This window comes from Bos indicus, chromosome 29, assembly GCF_029378745.1.
Source record: "Bos indicus isolate NIAB-ARS_2022 breed Sahiwal x Tharparkar chromosome 29, NIAB-ARS_B.indTharparkar_mat_pri_1.0, whole genome shotgun sequence".
Classification (NCBI taxonomy): domain Eukaryota; kingdom Metazoa; phylum Chordata; class Mammalia; order Artiodactyla; family Bovidae; genus Bos; species Bos indicus.
Window position 1 is genome coordinate 38990154 of NC_091788.1, and position 17987 is coordinate 39008140.

General features: G+C 43.6%; 1 protein-coding gene across 1 annotated transcript in view; it reads right to left on the reverse strand.

Moving 5' to 3' along the window:
- Positions 1-222: 222 nt before the first annotated feature.
- LOC109554096 (pregnancy-associated glycoprotein 1-like) overlaps positions 223-17987 on the reverse strand; it is a 34848-nt gene continuing 17083 nt past the window's right edge. Inside the window, 2 exon segments of the mRNA XM_070782799.1 lie at positions 223-336; positions 3655-3773. Coding sequence (XP_070638900.1) covers positions 223-336; positions 3655-3773 — 233 coding nt within the window.

A 17987-nucleotide genomic window follows, 5' to 3' on the forward strand; every position in this document is an offset into this window, starting at 1 on the left:
TCTGTGAGTGCTTGTGTGTCTCTGACTAGCTATGCATGTTTTTATGTGTCTCTGTGTAGGTTTATATGTGTCTGCTTGTGTCCTTCAATGTGTCTGTGTGTCAGTGTCGTTGTGGGTGGTGTATATGTCTGTGTGACTGTGTGTCTGAGAATGCATTTGTGTGTGTCTGCCTGTGTCCATGTAGCGGGAGCATCACTTGAGCTGACCCTCAGAGGGAGAGGCTTACTGGTCCATGTGTACACTCCAGTCACCCGTTTGGATCAATGGTACCCAGTTGAGTGCTCCCTTGTAGTAGGATTTATCCACCCCACCAAACATCACCTCACCGCCTTTCACCTGCATGTGAAGAGAGAAGAGAGGGGGGATCCTTGGAGGACAGTAATAACAGCACTGTCTGAGAGCTGTGATGGTCCACTTATCAAGGCCTTAATAAAGGTCCCCATGTACAGATGCAGAAATCGAGGCTAGGAGCTATTGAGATCTAGACCAAGGTCGGTTACTGGCTAATTAGTGGCACAGAGGAGGACAGAAGCTGAGTCACCTGGCTGGGCTCCACCCACTCTATCTTCTGAAGATGCCCTACCTTCTGTGACCTGAGTGCTCAGACACACTCAGAGGACACGGTGCTGAAGCATATTGGCTTTCTCCTTGTCCAGCTTGTCATTTTTAAGGAAAATCAAAGCCTGGGAGTTCTAACGGTATGGGTTCAGGACAACCAGATTTCGCTCTGCTGGCCTATGACCTCTACTGTTCAAAGGGCGCCACACTCAGAAGGGACCCCACCTCTGCTCTGCCTGTCTTGAAATACCTTGTATTTCTTGAACAAGAGGTCCCACATTTTTGTTTTGTATCCCACACTTTAATTTTTCACTGGCTCCTGCAAATTAGGTTGCTGGCCAGGGCTCCCAGTGGAATGCTAATGAGGAAGGAAAGATATCCACCGTCCTTCTCCTTCCTTCCTGATCAAATTCATAAGCAAATCGTACTGCTTTTTCCTCCAAATTCTTTCAGGTGGCCTTCCATTAGTCTTCCTCCTCACTCAACCCCTTAGACCAAGTTACTGGTCTTAAGCCCAGGAACAGGGTTGTGTTCCAATAAAACCAGTGGTGAAGCCAGGTAAAGCCCTGGGGCTATGTTTATCCTGGGTTATATTATCTCTCAGCATTCTTCTTTATCAAGTGTTCAATAATTTTCGTGCAACTGAAAGCATCTTATAGCTAATTTGGAGAAAGGGAGTGTCCATCTCAGACTTACTTGCTCAAGTAGAAGGCAAAAACAGGCTCAGAAATGTCACCTTGATTCTTCAGGTTGTCAAAGATGGGGATAGCTCCAAAGACGTATATGTTGGGGTAGTTCAAGCCCAGTTCAGTTCAGTTGAGTCACACAGTCGTGTCCGACTCTTTGAGACCCCATAAATCGCAGCATGCCAGGCCTCCCTGTCCATCACCAACTCCCGGAGTTCACTCAGACTCACGTCCATCGAGTCAGTGATGCCATCCAGCCATCTCATCCTCTGTCGTCCCCTTCTCCTCCTACCCCCATTCACTCCCAGCATCAGAGTCTTTTCCAATGAGTCAACTCTTTGCATGAGGTGGCCAAAGTACTGGAGTTTCAGCTTCAGCATTATTCCCTCCAAAGATATCCCAGGGCTGATCTCCTTCAGAATGGACTGCTTGTATCTCCTTGTAGTCCAAGGGACTCTCAAGAGTCTTCTCCAACACCACAGTTCAAAAGCATCAATTCTTCGACACTCAGCTTTCTTCACAGTCCAACTCTCACATCCATACATGACCACTGGAAAAACCATAGCCTTGACTAGACGGACCTTTGTCGGCAAAGTAATGTCTCTGCTTTTCAATATGCTGTCTAGGTTGGTCATAACTTTTCTTCCAAAGAGTAAGCATCTTTTAATTTCATGGCTTCAGTAATTTTGGAGCCCCAAAAAATAAGGTCTGACACTGTTTCTACTGTTTCCCCATCTATTTCCCATGAAATGATAGGACCAGATGCCATGATCTTCGTTTTCTGAATGCTGAGCTTTAAGCCAACTTTTTCACTCTCCACTTTCACCTTCATCAAGAGGCTCTTTTGTTCCTCTTCACTTTCTGCCATAAAGGTGGTGTCATCTGCATATCTGAGGTTATTGGTATTTCTCCCAACAATCTTGATTCCAGCTTGTGCTTCTTCCAGCCCAGGGTTTCTCATGATGTACTCTGCATATAAATTAAATAAGCAGGGTGACAATATACAGCCTTGACGTACTCCTTTTCCTATTTGGAACCAGTCTGTTGTTCCATGTCCAGTTCTAACTGTTGTTCCTGACCTGCATACAGGTTTCTCAGGAGGCAGGTCAGGTGGTCTGGTATGCCCAAGATGCCATCAAAAGGTACACCCTCACACTCGTATTCCACAACGCTTAGACCGAACAGCTAGTCAGTACTTACAAGGTCCCTTATCTGTGGGAAAGAAGGGTGTTCCCACTTACAGATACAAGAAGTGGGGCTAGGACTGGGCTGGGTACATTGCCATTATGTCCTCAGAGAAGAATTGAGGCTGGGCTGTGTTTTTGGTGGACCTCAAACGGTTAGACCATGCTGGAAGGAAAATTTGTGTTTCATTTGTGAGAGGCTGTAAATTTTAAAACATCTGCCCCTCTGAAAAACACCACCTGAGTGAGTCAAATTGGCCTTGTGGCTTCTGTACAGGTGGGGTAACCTAGAGTCAGGCCAGGACCTATTAGTGCCCCCTTGTGGACAAAATGAGTCGAGAGCAAGGTAGCCTTTTCTGTCAACACTGTGACCTAATAACAGGAATGGAGTGAATTCTCTGTAAGGTACTGTGAATTCTGCATCTGTCCAGGAAGACAGAAGCCAAAAACATAGTCTTTCTTGCAGGTATCAAGAAATTGCTGCCTGGGATATTAACTTTTGGAGATATGTGTGTATTTGTGTGAGTGTGTATGAGAGAGAAAGTGAGAGAGGGGAACTACTCAAGTACTTTGGGGAGGCAGGCCATACGTTTTATGAGACTCTCAAAGGCACCTAGAGTGAAAACTCATTTATCAGGCCCCTTGACATCTCCAGCCTCCAGTTTCCACTATGGATACCTGAAGCCCTTGACTGCCCCAAGGATCCCCAGATCAGTTTTATCCTGTCCCTAAACACCCTACAGCAATTTCAGTCCTGAAAAGCCAACCCATCTCCACCGTTTACAACATGTGTGACTTCAGCAAGGCCCTTGCTGTCTGCACCTCAGTTTCCTTATATGTCTCATGAGCTAATCAAACCACCTGCTGTGTGGGGCTGTTGCAGGATTAAACCAAGTATTACTTGAAACTGCCTGGAACAGTCTGTGAATATAAAAGTAGGTGATTTTTTTTTTCCCCTCTTCTCGGTCCCAGCAAAATGAGTCTTGAACTGCTCATGGGCAGAGGAGCTGCAAGTCCATACCTCAAGTCACTCTCTGGGTTAGCTAATCTGTTTGCTTGTGTGTCACCATGGGCACTGCCTCCCCAGGGACAGGATCCTGTGGATAAGATGGTCAATACCTATGGGAGTTAGGCTAGGAAGGGTCCTGCCAGATGGTCCTGCATCTGTTTTTCAAGCAGGGGTCACTCCATAGCTAGTCCTGACTCAGCTTCTTTTTACATGTTACCCGAACAGTGTTATAAGTAAGAAATCCCTTCAAGCTCCCAGATCCATAGGCTATCCAGAAGGTCTTTTGGGTAGGCCGGAAGGTGGAAGACTTGTAATGTCTGAACCTAACTTGTGTAGCTGCAGACACAAGAGATGAGTGTCATCAGGTGCCAAGGGTGGAAACAAGGTGGCAGGGCAAGTGAAGGATGGTCCGGGTACAGGGTGTCTGTACTCACAACAGGCTGGACTGGGGCAAAAGAGGGAGGGTACCCACAAGTCAGATGAGCCTGTGTCAAAGATAACCTGGAATTCCTGAGGGGTGTTCCAATGGTGATGTTACCCATGTAGAGCATCTACAGATAGAAGGAGGGAGTGGATTAGTGAAGAACTGGCTACCCTCTATTCCCACACTGATGCCTCCCTCTGGGTGCTATATATCTCTTGAGATCACTTTCCAACCACTGTGAGGCTCACAGCCTTTGATCACAGAGGTGCTTGCATTTGATTTTTTTTTTTTTTCCTATGTTACATTGTATGCAGGATATTGATTCTATGACCAGGCATTGAAGTGGTACCTCTTGCACTGGAAGCTCAGAGGCATAACCACGGGGCATCCGGAACCATTGGACACCCAGGGAAGTCCTCGTGCCTTCATTTGAGAAACTCTGTAGTCTCTTCAAACTCAGCCTTTGCACCCCCTTCTCCAGGAGGTCCTTCTTGATCAACCCCAGCCACTCCCTCTAAACTTAGACCACATCCAATCAACACCATACAAGTGACCCTTTCATTTGACATGTATTTACTCTTTGCCTATCTCTGAGGCTGGCATGGGCATTCTTGAAGACAAAATAAGTCCTTTTTCTAATCAAAAAACAGTAACCACTATGTGAGATTCTTATGGCCTTACACAGAATACGGGTTCAGTAACTTTTTACTGCTGTGGTTCTTGCATCTGTGGAAACTGAATTCCTCTGCCTGGTTATTCACAATTGCTTTGCAGTTGGTTCTATCTTCTGATCAGAGATGGTTCACTCTTCATCTGTAACTAGTTCACTCCCTTAGTTCAGAAGGAACTGCTGCTGGTGCTGCTTTGCTAACTTGCTTCAGTCGTGTCCGATTCTGTGCAACCACATAGACAGCAGCCCACCAGGCTCCACCATCCCTGAGATTCTCCAAGCAAGAACACTGGAGTGGGTTGCAATTCCCTTCTCCAATTCAGGAAACTGAAAATTGAAAGTGAAGTCACTCAGTCATGTCCAACTCTTAGCAACCCCATGGACTGCAGCTTACCAGGCCTCTCTGTTCTTGGGTTTTTCCAGGCAAGAGGACTGTAGTGGGTTGTCATTGCCTTCTGCTCAAAAGGAACAATCTCCCTCAAACTAATGACACATCTTTGACACAGAAATGGATGTTTACTTGCCACCTGGTAATTTCTGGGCCCAGTCACCAAGACAAGAGTTGAGGATGATAGTGCCTTCTCCTCTGCGTGGGGCCTCTTTGGCCCAGTGCTTCTGCTCCTGCAGGAGCCCCAGTGACAGCCTCCCACCTGGCATCTCCAGTTGAGCCCCAGTGGGAGGCTAGAGCACCAGGGGATGCTTTGGAGCACCATCCTCCCAAAACATTCATATCCGTGATGTTCTTTAGGGGGTGAATAATTATATTTGAGCCACGAGAAGAAATCTGAGACAGTTTGTAAGCATGTTCCTTGAGGAAATTGTTCAGCATGTTTTTTTCACTGAAGGTATTTCTCATGGTCTTCACTTTCCTTAGAGGTATTTTTTCACTGAACATTTGACAAAGAAAACAAAGAAGATGCTACAATTAGATGTCAGTGTCAAGGTATAACTGTCATTGCAATGGCACTGTGGATTTTCTAATCATTTTTATAATTCAACTTATTATCAGAATTTTATGCATCATTTCAGTTCAGTCACTCAGTCATGTCTGACTATTTGTGACCCCATGAATTGCAACATGCCAAGCCTCCCTGTCCATTACCAACTCCCGGAGTTCACTCAAACTCACATCCATCAAGTCAGTGATGTCATCCAGCCATCTCATCCTCTGTCGTCCCCTTCTCCTCCTGCTCCCGATCCCTCCCAGCTTCAGAGTCTTTTCCAATGAGTCAACTCTTTGCATGAGGTGACCAAAGTACTGGAGTTTCAGCTTCAGCATCATTCCCTCCAAAGATATTCCACAGCTGATCTCCTTCAGAATGGACTGGTTGGATCTCCTTGCTGTCCAAAGGACTCTCATGTGTCTTCTCCAACACCACAGTTCAAAAGCATCAATTCTTTGGCACTCAGCTTTCTTCACAGTCCAACTCTCACATCCATACATGACCACTGGAAAAACCATAGCCTTGACTAGATGGACCTTTGTTGGCAAAGTAATGTCTCTGCTTTTCAGTATGCTATCTAGGTTGGTCATAATTTTTCTTCCAAGGAGTAAGTGTCTTTTTTTTTTTTAATTTCAAGGCTGCAGTCACCATCTGCAGTGATTTTGGAGCCCCCAAAAATAAAGTCTGACACTGTTTCCACTGTTTCCCCATCTATTTCCCATGGGACCAGACGCCATGATCTTCATTTTCTGAATACTGAGCTTTAAGCCAACTTTTTGACTCTCCACTTTCACCTTCATCAAGAGGCTTTTTAGTTCCTTTTCACTTTCTGCCATAAGGGTGGTGTCATCTGCATATCTGAGGTTCTTGATATTTCTCCCGGCAATCTTGATTCCAGCTTGTGCTTCTTCCAGCCCAGCGTTTCTCATGATGTACTCTACATATAAGTTAAATAAGCAGGGTGATAATATACAGCCTTGACGTACTCCTTTTCTTATTTGGAACCAGTCTGTTTTTCCCTGTCCAGTTCTAACTGTTGCTTCCTGACCTGCATATAGGTTTCTCAAGAGGCAGGTCAGGTGGTCTTGTATTCCCATTTCTTTCAGAATTTTCCACAGTTTATTGTGATCCACACAGTCAAAGGCTTTGGCATAGTCAATAAAGCAGAAATAGATGTTTTTCTGGAACTGTCTTGCTTTTTCCATAATCCAGCAGATGTTGGCAATTTGATCTCTGGTTCCTCTGCCTTTTCTAAAACAAGCTTGAACATCTGAAAGTTGATGGTTCACGTATTGCTGAACCCAAAGACGTAGGTTTGAATAAAGATTCTGTTCTGTAATGCTGGGTAAGCCATATGACCATGTGGGTTCTCAGTCTCCCCTTTGGTAAAATAGTGGAATGTAATGATTCAAACCCTCCAAATAGGATATCTTGGGGATAGTGAAGTGATGGATATAAGGTGCCTGATAAATAGGAAGTCTCAACAATGACAGCCACTAGCATTGCTGTTGCCATTCCACTGTATCCTTCTCATAGAATCTCAGGAAAGGAGGCAGAAGGGGGATTCCTATCCTTTTTTACAAGGGAGGAATTAGAAATGCAAGAGGCTTGTGAATTGGCTGTGGTCACACTGCTTGTCAGATATAAAACAGTGTATAAGTAGCTCTCCCAATGTTTCTCCAAGGTGAAAGAGAAGAGATAGTTGAAAAAAGAATCCAGGAGATAGGGAACAAGTTATAGAAATGTAGAGGCTTGAGAAGGAAAGATGAGTCAAATGAAAAGTTAAAATAAAACAACACAGAGAGAAATACACTCAGAGCCTTCCGAAGAGATGGAGAGATAAATGACAGTGATACAGAGATGCAGACATAGACATATACACACTGAAATAGAGAGGGAACAAATAGAACATGCTAAATAAAATGTAGAAAAGTGCTATTCCACAGGACCACACCTACATCTGCATTGACTGTGCACTGAACAATTGCAAGGAGTTCCAATTTCAATAGGTCATGACATGACTGGACCCCAAGAGTTGTGCAGCTATGCAAATCTACACCACGACCCTTGGGACCCACAGTTCCTATAGCAACGTACTTATCAATAAGTAAAGGCTGAACTTTAAGATTGTCAAGGAAATATTCCATTCCCTTCTAAAACGGATAAATATAATAATCAGATGAAAAGAAAAATCACAGAAATGAATATGATGTGGCTTACAGTCTCCATACTTACATGACCCTGCAATCTGAGAAGGCTACCAGGTTGAGGAGCGCAAGCCACTTCATGCTTCTCTCCTGGCTCCAAGTACTCAGGAAAGTTCAGTTTCTTAGCATGTAGTGGTGACCCAGAGTCCCTAATTATATATGCTCTAACATGCTGAAGTTTAGGCCTTTAGGCCAAAAATAGGTCTGAAAAAAACACAAAGGTCTCGACAAAATCTCTCCTTCATTAGTGTCCTTGGTAAGTGGACTTTGAAGCTTCTCAGAATACAGAGAATTCAACTGCAATCTCTTCCTTGAAGGTTGGTTGGAAAATCAAACTGATCTGTATGGACATCTAAGAAGATGGAGAACCTTGCCTTCCTGGAGAAAAAAACTGCTAAGAACATCATGAAAATGGATACTAAGGACCATGCTTGACATTCATGGTTTCATGTCATCTTCCTAGCCACTTCATGAGATATGCATTGCCAGGAGCCAGCACAGGAGATCCCACCCATGACAAGGTCATGTGGAGGAGACCTGACAGGCAAGGCTGATGAGGACTCGAGGGACTCCGTCGACCTGCTCGAGCATCTACCCTGAAACCAAAGTCTGTCTGTCTACTGTTTACTATATTATGCCTTTCACCAACTCTTCTGACATTAACAGGGGGCTATCCCTGACCAATGGCACCCCACTCCAGTACTCTTGCCTGGAAAATCCCATGGATGGAGGAGCCTGGTAGGCTACAGTCCATAGGGTCGCTAGAGTTAGACAGGACTGAGTGAGTTCCCTTTCACTTTTCACTTTCATGCATTGGAGAAGGAAATGGCACTCCACCCCAGTGTTCTTGCCTGGAGAATCCCAGGGACGGGGGAGCCTGGTGGGCTGCCATCTATGGAGTCGCACAGAGTCAGACACGACTGAAGCGACTTAGCAGTAGCAGCATCCCTGACCACCTTTCTCTGAAGAAAAATCAACTTAGGGCTCTAGTTAATAAGTCTCTTGGGCATGAAAGGAATATTTTAATTCAAACCCCTCTGTTGGCATTTTAGCTTGCTTGGCGGGTTTATCCATACTCTTGCAACTAACTCACATGATTGTTCACAACTTCCCAACCATAAAAGGCATGGGAAGCCTGAGCATTCTAAAAGTCCTAATGGCTGCCTGTCACCGGAGGGGGAAGGTCTGCAGCCGGCTATCTCTGTTCAGTCCTTTGTTCCGTGCGCGGGCCTGACGGTTTTAGGTTAGGACTGGCTTTTCGCGTGGTAGGTATCCCACAGTCTGGTTTGCTAACCCAAATTATTTCGCTCAGATAGCGCTCAGGGTTTAAAAATAAAATAAAATTTAAAAAAAAAAAGTGAAAAAAAAAAAAAAAAAAAAAGTCCTAATGGGCATAGAGCCCTTTGGGGGGTGAAAAATTATTAGAATAGTACTGGTGAAGGGTTTCATTGTTGAGCCAATGCTTGCTGCCAAGTTTCCATATCCCTTATCCATTGTGTGCCTGGGAGTGCATTAGTTAATATAGTTGGAATGTAGGAAAAACAAGTAGTAGCCTTGGCATTAACAACATTAGACCTTTGAGTTAATAAGTTCTTTTTGTTGTTGTTGTTGTTGTAACCCACTGCACCTTTGCTCCATAAGAATGTAACTTTATTTAGTACTTTCTGAGGCTGACACAGATTGAAAAAATAAAGAAAAAACACTTTAAGGGAAAACAAGTTTTCTGGTTGACCAACCTTTACCAGAAAAGTGTCATAAAATGTCAACAGGCCTCCAGGCCAAAAGATAATGTACATAACATAAGACCCTTGTAAATGGAAAGGTATGTAGAAAACATCCTGGTTTCGATAAAGGTCAAAACTCATGGAATGTTGAGCTGACTCTGCATGACTCTGCATCTTTCACTTTTGGAAATGTGTAACTCAGGGTATAAAAGCTCCTTTTAAAAATAAAGCTGCAGACCCCACTTCACCTAAGCTTGGTCTCCCCGTGTCACCTTTCACTGACCTGTTCATCCTGAGGGTATCCCTGGACTCTACTGAGGCTGGACCCTGACAATGCGTTGCTGTCCTCATTGGAGAGGAGATTGCTAGGAGGATAAGTTGTCAAATTGCGAAGTGAAGACTTCAGGGACAGCCCAGGGACATACAACAGGCTTTAGGTAGTGGGTCTAATGACAGATATCAGGGGCAGTCTATGATGTCAGTCTGCATCAAAGATTTAGGGCAGAGTAGTACTTCAATTGTATGGTTTCAGTATTGGAAGAAATGTCATATGCATCCACAAGGTATTTTATATCATCCAAAATGTACAAGTAAATAATGTGTTCTGGGTTCTGGGTTAAAGGCTTCAAAGTCAAAGTTGATCAAGACAAAAGTAGGCTTTATCTTAAGATAGCTAGCATATCTTAAGATATGCTATCTTAAGATATCTTAAGATAGTCTAGTTCTCACAAACTCATGGCCCCAGGAGGCCCTGGGCAGCACAGAACCCTCCCAGCACAGCACTGGAAGTAGGCTTTCCTACACTTCAACCATGCTGGAAAGCAGACCAGTTGACCATGTTTTCAAGATCAGTCAGAAGTTGCATATTTATGTACAATGTACTGATTTTAATATTAGCAGCTAATTTTTTTTCCCAAAGGGTGGGGGTGGGTAAACAACAGTGGGAATGAAATCTCCACAGTGATGTGCTTGAATCAGCCTTCAGTCTCTGCAGGTTTTTATTTCTCGCCTAGAGTTGGGAGTGCAGTGGGGACAGAGAGGAATTTAATTCATGTTGGTTGATTTACAAAGAGATTGAATGCATACTGAACATGTGTGTTTCCTTTCTATTTATAAGGAAATATCATCAGGGACATACAAACCAACGAGTTTAACTGCTGAAGATAAATAGATATATTTCTGATATAATTTCCTCATAGGGTCTATGCTGTGAAAAATTTTGTCTGCCAAATCAAATATACAAAAAAGACAATTTTGAAATGTCTTCCCAATCAAAGAAGACAAAACAACAGTGGCAGCCAAGCAAAGACAATCTTATTGAATGACTCATCCAGGACTCCCAGGGCCTATTCCTGCATGAGATCTATCAATGACTGCCCCTTGAATACAACAGGAGCCTCTCCTAGTCACCAGATGTGTGTAGATGGGGCACTGTGTCATAACACTCATTTTTGCACATTGTTTAAATTCAGTTCTGGTGGTTAAATCCCAACAAGGGGACTATGACATCACTGACAAATGACACAAATATATGCCCTTTGAACTATGGTGTTGGAAAAGACTCTTGAGAGTCCCTTGGAATGCAAGGAGATCAAACCAGCCCATCCTAAACAAATCATTCTTGAATATTCACTGGAAAAACTGATGCTGAAGTTCAAGCTCCAATTCTTTGCCCACCTAATGGGAAGAATTCACTCATTGGAAAAGACCCTGATATTAGGAAAGATTGAAGGCAGGAAGAGAAGGGGAAGACAGGATGAGATGGTTGGATGGCATCACCAAGTCGATGGACATGAGCTTGAGTAAGCTCCAGGATTGGTGATGGATAGGGAAGCCTGGCATGCTGCAGTCCATGGCGTTGCAAAGAGACCAACACGACTGAAGGACTGAACTGAACTGAACAAATTGAGAACAAAGACTGATAAATCGAATTGCATCAAGTCGTGACTAGCTGCCTATAACAACACATTACTTAAGTGGCTTTAAAATTCACAATTATGACTACATTCAGAGTGGAATATCTTCTAAGGAAAAATAAAAATACTGCCCATCCAAAACAAAACCAAAAAAAAATCAAAAGAAATACAGGAAAGAAATCTGAAACTATATTCAACAACTTATTATTCCTCATATTGCTTCTGTTATTGTGACAGAATCATATATATGTTAACAGGTAAAAGCAACACAAGAATTAAAACTAATGTTCTGATGTAAGCCTTTCAGTGGCTAGAAAAAGAGGTTCACTCATAACATAAATAACTTTAATTAAAACCCTGCTGTCTTAAACCTTGAACTGAAAGCATAAGTTTGTACCAACTAATTATATTCCTTTTAATTTAATTTTTTTAAGGAAAATGTGTCTTTCCTACTCTGACCAATGTAAAGCCTACAAGCAATGACAACTTGATAACAGTGACTATTCTGAGGTCTAACGTGTAGCTCCTAAATGCATTTCCCATCAGACGATGCATGGATTCTTAAAGAGATGGCCGATTTCAGGACTGGGTATAGAAATGCACAAAGTAATCTTGGGAATTGTGAAGGATCAGAAAGCTAAGGGACTTCAAAGACCAATGGGGAATGGACAGAAAGTTTAGGTCTCCAAATGAAAAGCCAAACATCTACCAGTTTGTTGGGCAGAATGATGTTTCTGCTTCTCAACACACTATGTTTCTCATAGCTTTCCTGCCAGGAAGCAAATGCCTTCTGATTTCATGGCTGCAGTCACCATCCACAGTGGTTTTAGAGGCTAAGATGAAGAAATCTGTCACTGCTTCTACCCTTTCTCCTTCTATTTGCCATGAAGGATGGGGCTGAATCCCGTGATCTTAGGTTTTTAATATTTAATTTTAAGCTGGCCAAATATGTCCAAATGTTAACAGGCAACATCCAATTTGTCACTGTGATAGATTGCTAGGGCACCAACTCACCATTCTGAGCACTGAGAAAGGAAAATAATCATCAATATTTAAGCTATTTTTGTTTCTATTAACCATAGGTTATGTAACTACAAACAGTTCCAGGAAAACAAGCTAGACTGTCTCTTCTAGGGGTGATGAGAGAGTGATGGGGAGCAGCTACAATATAGATGAAGCCAACTCACTGCCCTGCAGCTCACCTCCTGCTATGGAGGTCTGGTTCCTAATAGACCAAGGACTGGTACTGGTCTTGACCAACTGTGCAAGTATTGTGAACTCCTGCTCTAAACCCAATAGTGGGACATTCTATAAGAAAAACCACCCTGCTTCCCCCCAGTTTCTGAACAAATGAATGGCATTAAAATTGTAAGAGGAACAGTTATTTCATCTTAAACGAGAACAACCAAGTGCAACATATGAGTACATTCTTTCAATAAACTGTGAAAAGACATCTGCTTTTTGAGAATCAGGAAGATTTGCAAATGGACTGCATATTAAATGTTAATTTTTTGGGAACAAACAGCATTTTTTTAACATCCCATTATTCTACCCCAAATACTCATTATGTACATTTTGTCAATTGTTCATCTTGTCCCTAAAATACTTCAGGAAAAATGAATAAGAAGTAAAAGAGAATGAAATGAGTGTCTGTCTTGATTTAAAAACAGATCTGCATAGTTGTTATGGATTGAATTGTGTCCACCCTTGAATCCCAATGGAGTGATGGTATTAGGAAGTAGGGCCTTTGGGAGGTACCCAGGTTGACATGGGATTTTGATGGTGGTCCCTCATGATGGGATTAGCCTCTCCCTATTTTTCTCTCTTATTCTCCCTCTTCTTGTTCCCTTCAACCATCACATGTGAGAAGATAGCAAGAAGAGAAAGACTGATTCAAGTCAAGAATGTCTTCACCGGGATATTAATTGGCCATCACCTTGATGCTGCATAGTCTTCAGTCTATGACAACCCGTGGGACTAAGAGGTTAGTTTTGTAGTTACTGATGCCAAATGATAAAATATAGGGTTTATGATACTCTTCTTTATTATATTTTTTATGTTTGAAACCATTTTGTAGTAAGAAGTTTACAGAAAGTCTTTTTTTTTAAATTTCTGTCTTAGAGATACCCTGAGGAGCCCAAGATAGCAGATTCAGGCAGGTCCCCAATGAATGAGTGTTTGGAGGACAACATGTTCCTTACTCCAACTCATCTCTTGTCATCTGAACACCATCCCACACACCTGACAACTTTACCGCCCCCCCACCATCTGCATTACATTATCCTGCTAGGCTGAGTCATCTAGCTGGAGATGTTAATGATTCAGGACAGGGTCTGGAAGCAGAAGGAATGCAGACATTTTTAGAAAGAATGAACTGGGCAGACCCATCTTGGTTTTCCCTTCTTTAGTGCCATCTGCATGTGAGGGATTGGGCCTGGGTAGAGAGGAAGCCACAAGTGGGACTGCATGGATATTTGCAAGAGAAGGGAGGAGGAATTCAGAACCCAATAACCAGGAGGTGGGCAGCTTTCACAGGACCCAGGAGGGAAGGAAGAAGCACTGGGAAAAGAATAGCACCTACCTTAGGGCCGTAACTACCTGAGTCTTCTCGTTAAACTTGGAGGTCATGTCCTTCCTGCTGGAATTCCTGCACCAGATGTGGAGGGGAGAGAGCTGCACTCACTCCTACTGAGTCACAGGGAGAGGGACCACATCCCCCAAAGCCCGTTGATTCCACTCTAACTGTGGGTGTCATCCCAAGCCAGAGAGCAAATGGCAGGTTATCCAAAAGATGACCTACTTTAATGGTATTTAAAATACTACCTAATTTGTCTAAGAGTCCTGGCATATATAGTTCTCTGAGTTTTTTAGCAGAGATGATTCATCAGCCTAATTTGGGTTTCTGCTGAGGAATCTACAAATTTCCCCATGGGTAACATCTGACTTTTAAGTACCTGACCTCATCCCACAGAATCCAAATGATGGCAATTTTGAGGGGGCAAGGCCTCTAAGGTCCTCGGTGTCACAGCAGCTGTGTGCCAAGTGGTGTACCACTCTCAGTTCTGAGCCCAGGACCCATGAACATCACCAGACAGTTACAGCCCCCTGCCCACCAGAGGGAACCTCAGCATCCTCAGCAACACGCACCTCTGTGCCTCTTGTCCACTGATTGGCACTGGGCTTCAGTCTGGAACAAGTATTCTGGAGTAAGTCCAGTCTCTGTCATCCAAGAGATGGGAAGCTGAACCCTGGGTGGTATGACTCACTCTAAAGCTGCAGGTAAGTTAGTGAATACTTGCAACCCAGTAACTCTGGTTCTTAGGCCAGGAGACTTCCAGAAAGGGAAAAATGAGAGAAAACTCCATTGCATCCACTGATGGGCACCTCTCAGATATCTGCAGGCACCAGAGTAGAAGTTCCTTTCCCATTGCCCCTCAACTCTGGTTCCCATTTTATCAGCAGACCTGCCTCCATGTAGCAGCAGGAAAGCAATATTCAGGGCAGTTTCTTTTGGATTCCAGGCACAGTGGGGGAGCCCCAGCTGTAGTGACCCCAGGAGGCAGTCCTGATGTTGTGACTGACTCACTTGCAACTCAGAATCCTCAGAGCTCCCGCTCCTCATTCAGACAACACAGATCTTTGGGTGACTGGATAACATAAACCTGCATTAAGAGTGAGAAGGATTCTCTTCTCAGCCTTCGGGCATCTTAGATAAACGTCTTATGTTTCCTCAGGGAACCCCTGGCTGAGGGAGGCTAAGGTCTGAGACTAGCCTGGATGCAGGGGAATGTGTTCCCTCTTTGATGCTCCAAAGACCTTGGAGATTCAAAAGCCTTGAAAGAGTTACAATCACCTTTATATTTTGTAGGGACTTTGGTTTATGAATCTGGTTGGAGAAAAAGGACACAAACTCAGGACAAGGCTGGACATCTCTGGGTCCCAGATGATTGTGAGTTGAGTTCCATCCACCAGGCTTCACAGTCAGGTGCTGATGTAATTCACAAGCCACTTTTAAGGAAGCAAAAGAGGAAAGAGTTTTTGGGCAGAGAGCAGTGTGGTCAAAGGGCCATGGGATTCACACAGGGCAAGATGAAACAAGAGTCATTACTTGTTTTTTTGCTCTATCTGTTACTTGGCGTTTCTACTTCTGAGAACAAGTACATGGAGATAGTCAGAGGCATTGGTGGTGCCCCTGGCACCTGATGCTCCTGGTGATAACCAGTTTGTGGACACGTCCCTGAGTCCAGAGCATATTCAGCCTCGTGATAGACTCAGATTCTCCTTTCTTGGGAAGGCTGAAATGCCTCATTTCTGCTAACTCACAAATGAAGCATGGGATGAGTTCATGGTGGTTGACCTGTAGGCCAAGTTCCAACCATGGAATAAAGGTTGACAGTGGAAGGGTAGCCATTCATTAAACTTGGTTAGCTTGGTCCTTAGCAGGGGCTACTTCCCACATCTAGAATGTTTTTCTCCCAGGATTTTGCATGGCCAGGTCCTTCACAACATTTAGCATTATCTCAAATGAATCTCTCTCAGGCTTGCTTTCCCTGGCCACTGCACTCTCACAAAAACAGACCCTGATCCAACAAGTGCCTAGACACCCCCTCCATCAAAACAGTAATTATAGTTACCAATGTGGAAAGGAGGAAGAGGGATAAATTGAGAGTCTGAGATTAATATATGTATACTATTTTATTTAACAGATAATCAACAAAGACCTACTGTACAGCACAAGAATTCTGCTCAATAGTCTGTAATATCCTATATGGGAAAAGAATCTAGGAAAGAATGGATACATGTCTATGTATAATGGAATAAATTTCTCATACAATTAACATTAACATAATGCTGTAAATAAACTATACTCCTATATAGATTAAAAGTTGATTTTTTTAAAATGCTTACATGTAGAGACCAATGGAGTTCCTTAGCCTCTCAGGATTTCAGATATGATGCTGGATATGGCAGAACGGGTGCAGAAATCTAGACATTTTCTGAGGTTACATTTTCCTGAGCTTTGCTGTCTTTTGCTTCTAGTGTCACCTTTGATTTCTCTTTGGAGGATCTAATACAAGGGCTTGGAGCCACCAGCTGGGTGTTAGTTGAAGCATGAGAGGGAGGCGCTAGTGGGAGAGTGAAATCCCAGCTCTGCATTGCGGAGAAGGCAATGGCACCCTGCATTGCGGAGAAGGCATTGCGGAGAAGGCAATGGCACCCCACTCCAGTACTCTTGCCTGGAAAATCCCGTGGATGGAGGAGCCTGGTAGGCTGCAGTCCATGGGGTCGTTAAGAGTCAGACATGACTGAGTAACTTCATTTTCACTTTTCACTTTCATGCATTGGAGAAGGAAATGACAACCCGCTCCAGTGTTCTTGCCTGGAGAATCCCAGGGATGGGGGAGCCTGGTGGGCTGCCGTCTATGGGGTCACACAGAGTCGGACACAACTGAAGTGATTTAGCAGCAGCAGCAGCAGCCTGCCCTGGGGCACGTTTGAGGCAAAACATACATCCCAATTTCCCTATGAAAACAGGCTGTAGCTTCCCTCTCGATGATTTGCATGGTATCAGACCAAGACTGGTTTCATCCTTTTTCATGTCCTGCTTCCCCTGAGACCTCACTGGTTTCTCTGGGAGAATATTTTAATATATATTTATTTATTTTAATTGGAGGAATTTTTTAAAAAACATTTTCGCTTCACTAAGTTTTCATTGCTGCTCAGGACTTCTCTATTATCAGCGAGCAGGGGCTACTCTGTAATTGCAGTGCACTGTCTTTTCAATCCTGTGCTTCTCTTGATGTAAATCACAGGGTCTAGGCACTCAGGCTCAGTAGTTGTGGCCCACTGGCTTAGTTCCCCTGGGGCATTTACAATCTTCCCAAACCAGGACTCAAACGCATATCTTAAGCACTGGATCAAAAGGGAAAATACTCTGGAAGGAATTTGAAATAAATCACTTTTACATGAAACTTGGCACCATGGCCTATTTATGAGGAGAAACATAGAGGATTGTCCCTATTTCAAGCAACCTCCTGAGATCAGGACTGATTGAGGTTCTCCTCCCAAGGGTTCCTACAGGATCTTGAAACTGTCCTGCCATGTGGCTTTGTTCTTGCTTGAGTTTCTGAATCCCACACTAGACTGCAGCTTCCAGAGGGCAGGGCTGTCACTTGACTCACTTCAAAGTATACGTTAGTAGATATTGTCTCATTCAGACCCTAATGTCAAGAAAATGCTAACACAAAAATCAGTTATTCTGAGTGTTAGGTTACAGGTTCAACAACGACTGCAATCAAACCCTAAATAACATTGTCTTAAATACAATACAATTTCAATTCTCTTTCATATAATCTTAGTGCAGATCTCTCCATAGAGATGGGGGCCCACTTCTTTCTTGTCACATCTTCTACCTGTGCTACTTACCTCTGGTCTAACATGGCTGTTCCAGGCTCCTCTCATTACATGTGCATTCCAGCTCTTGGGACAGAAAATAATACTTCCATTTGGAACTAACATATCACCTATACTAAAATTCCACTGGCCGAAGAATCTTCCGTGGTCATGGCAAACCTGGGGGTAGTGGGCACACAGAAGGGCAGGGGAACGTGATCCTACTGAAGAACATTCATGATGAGTAGCAAGGGCCACCAACTTTCATTCAT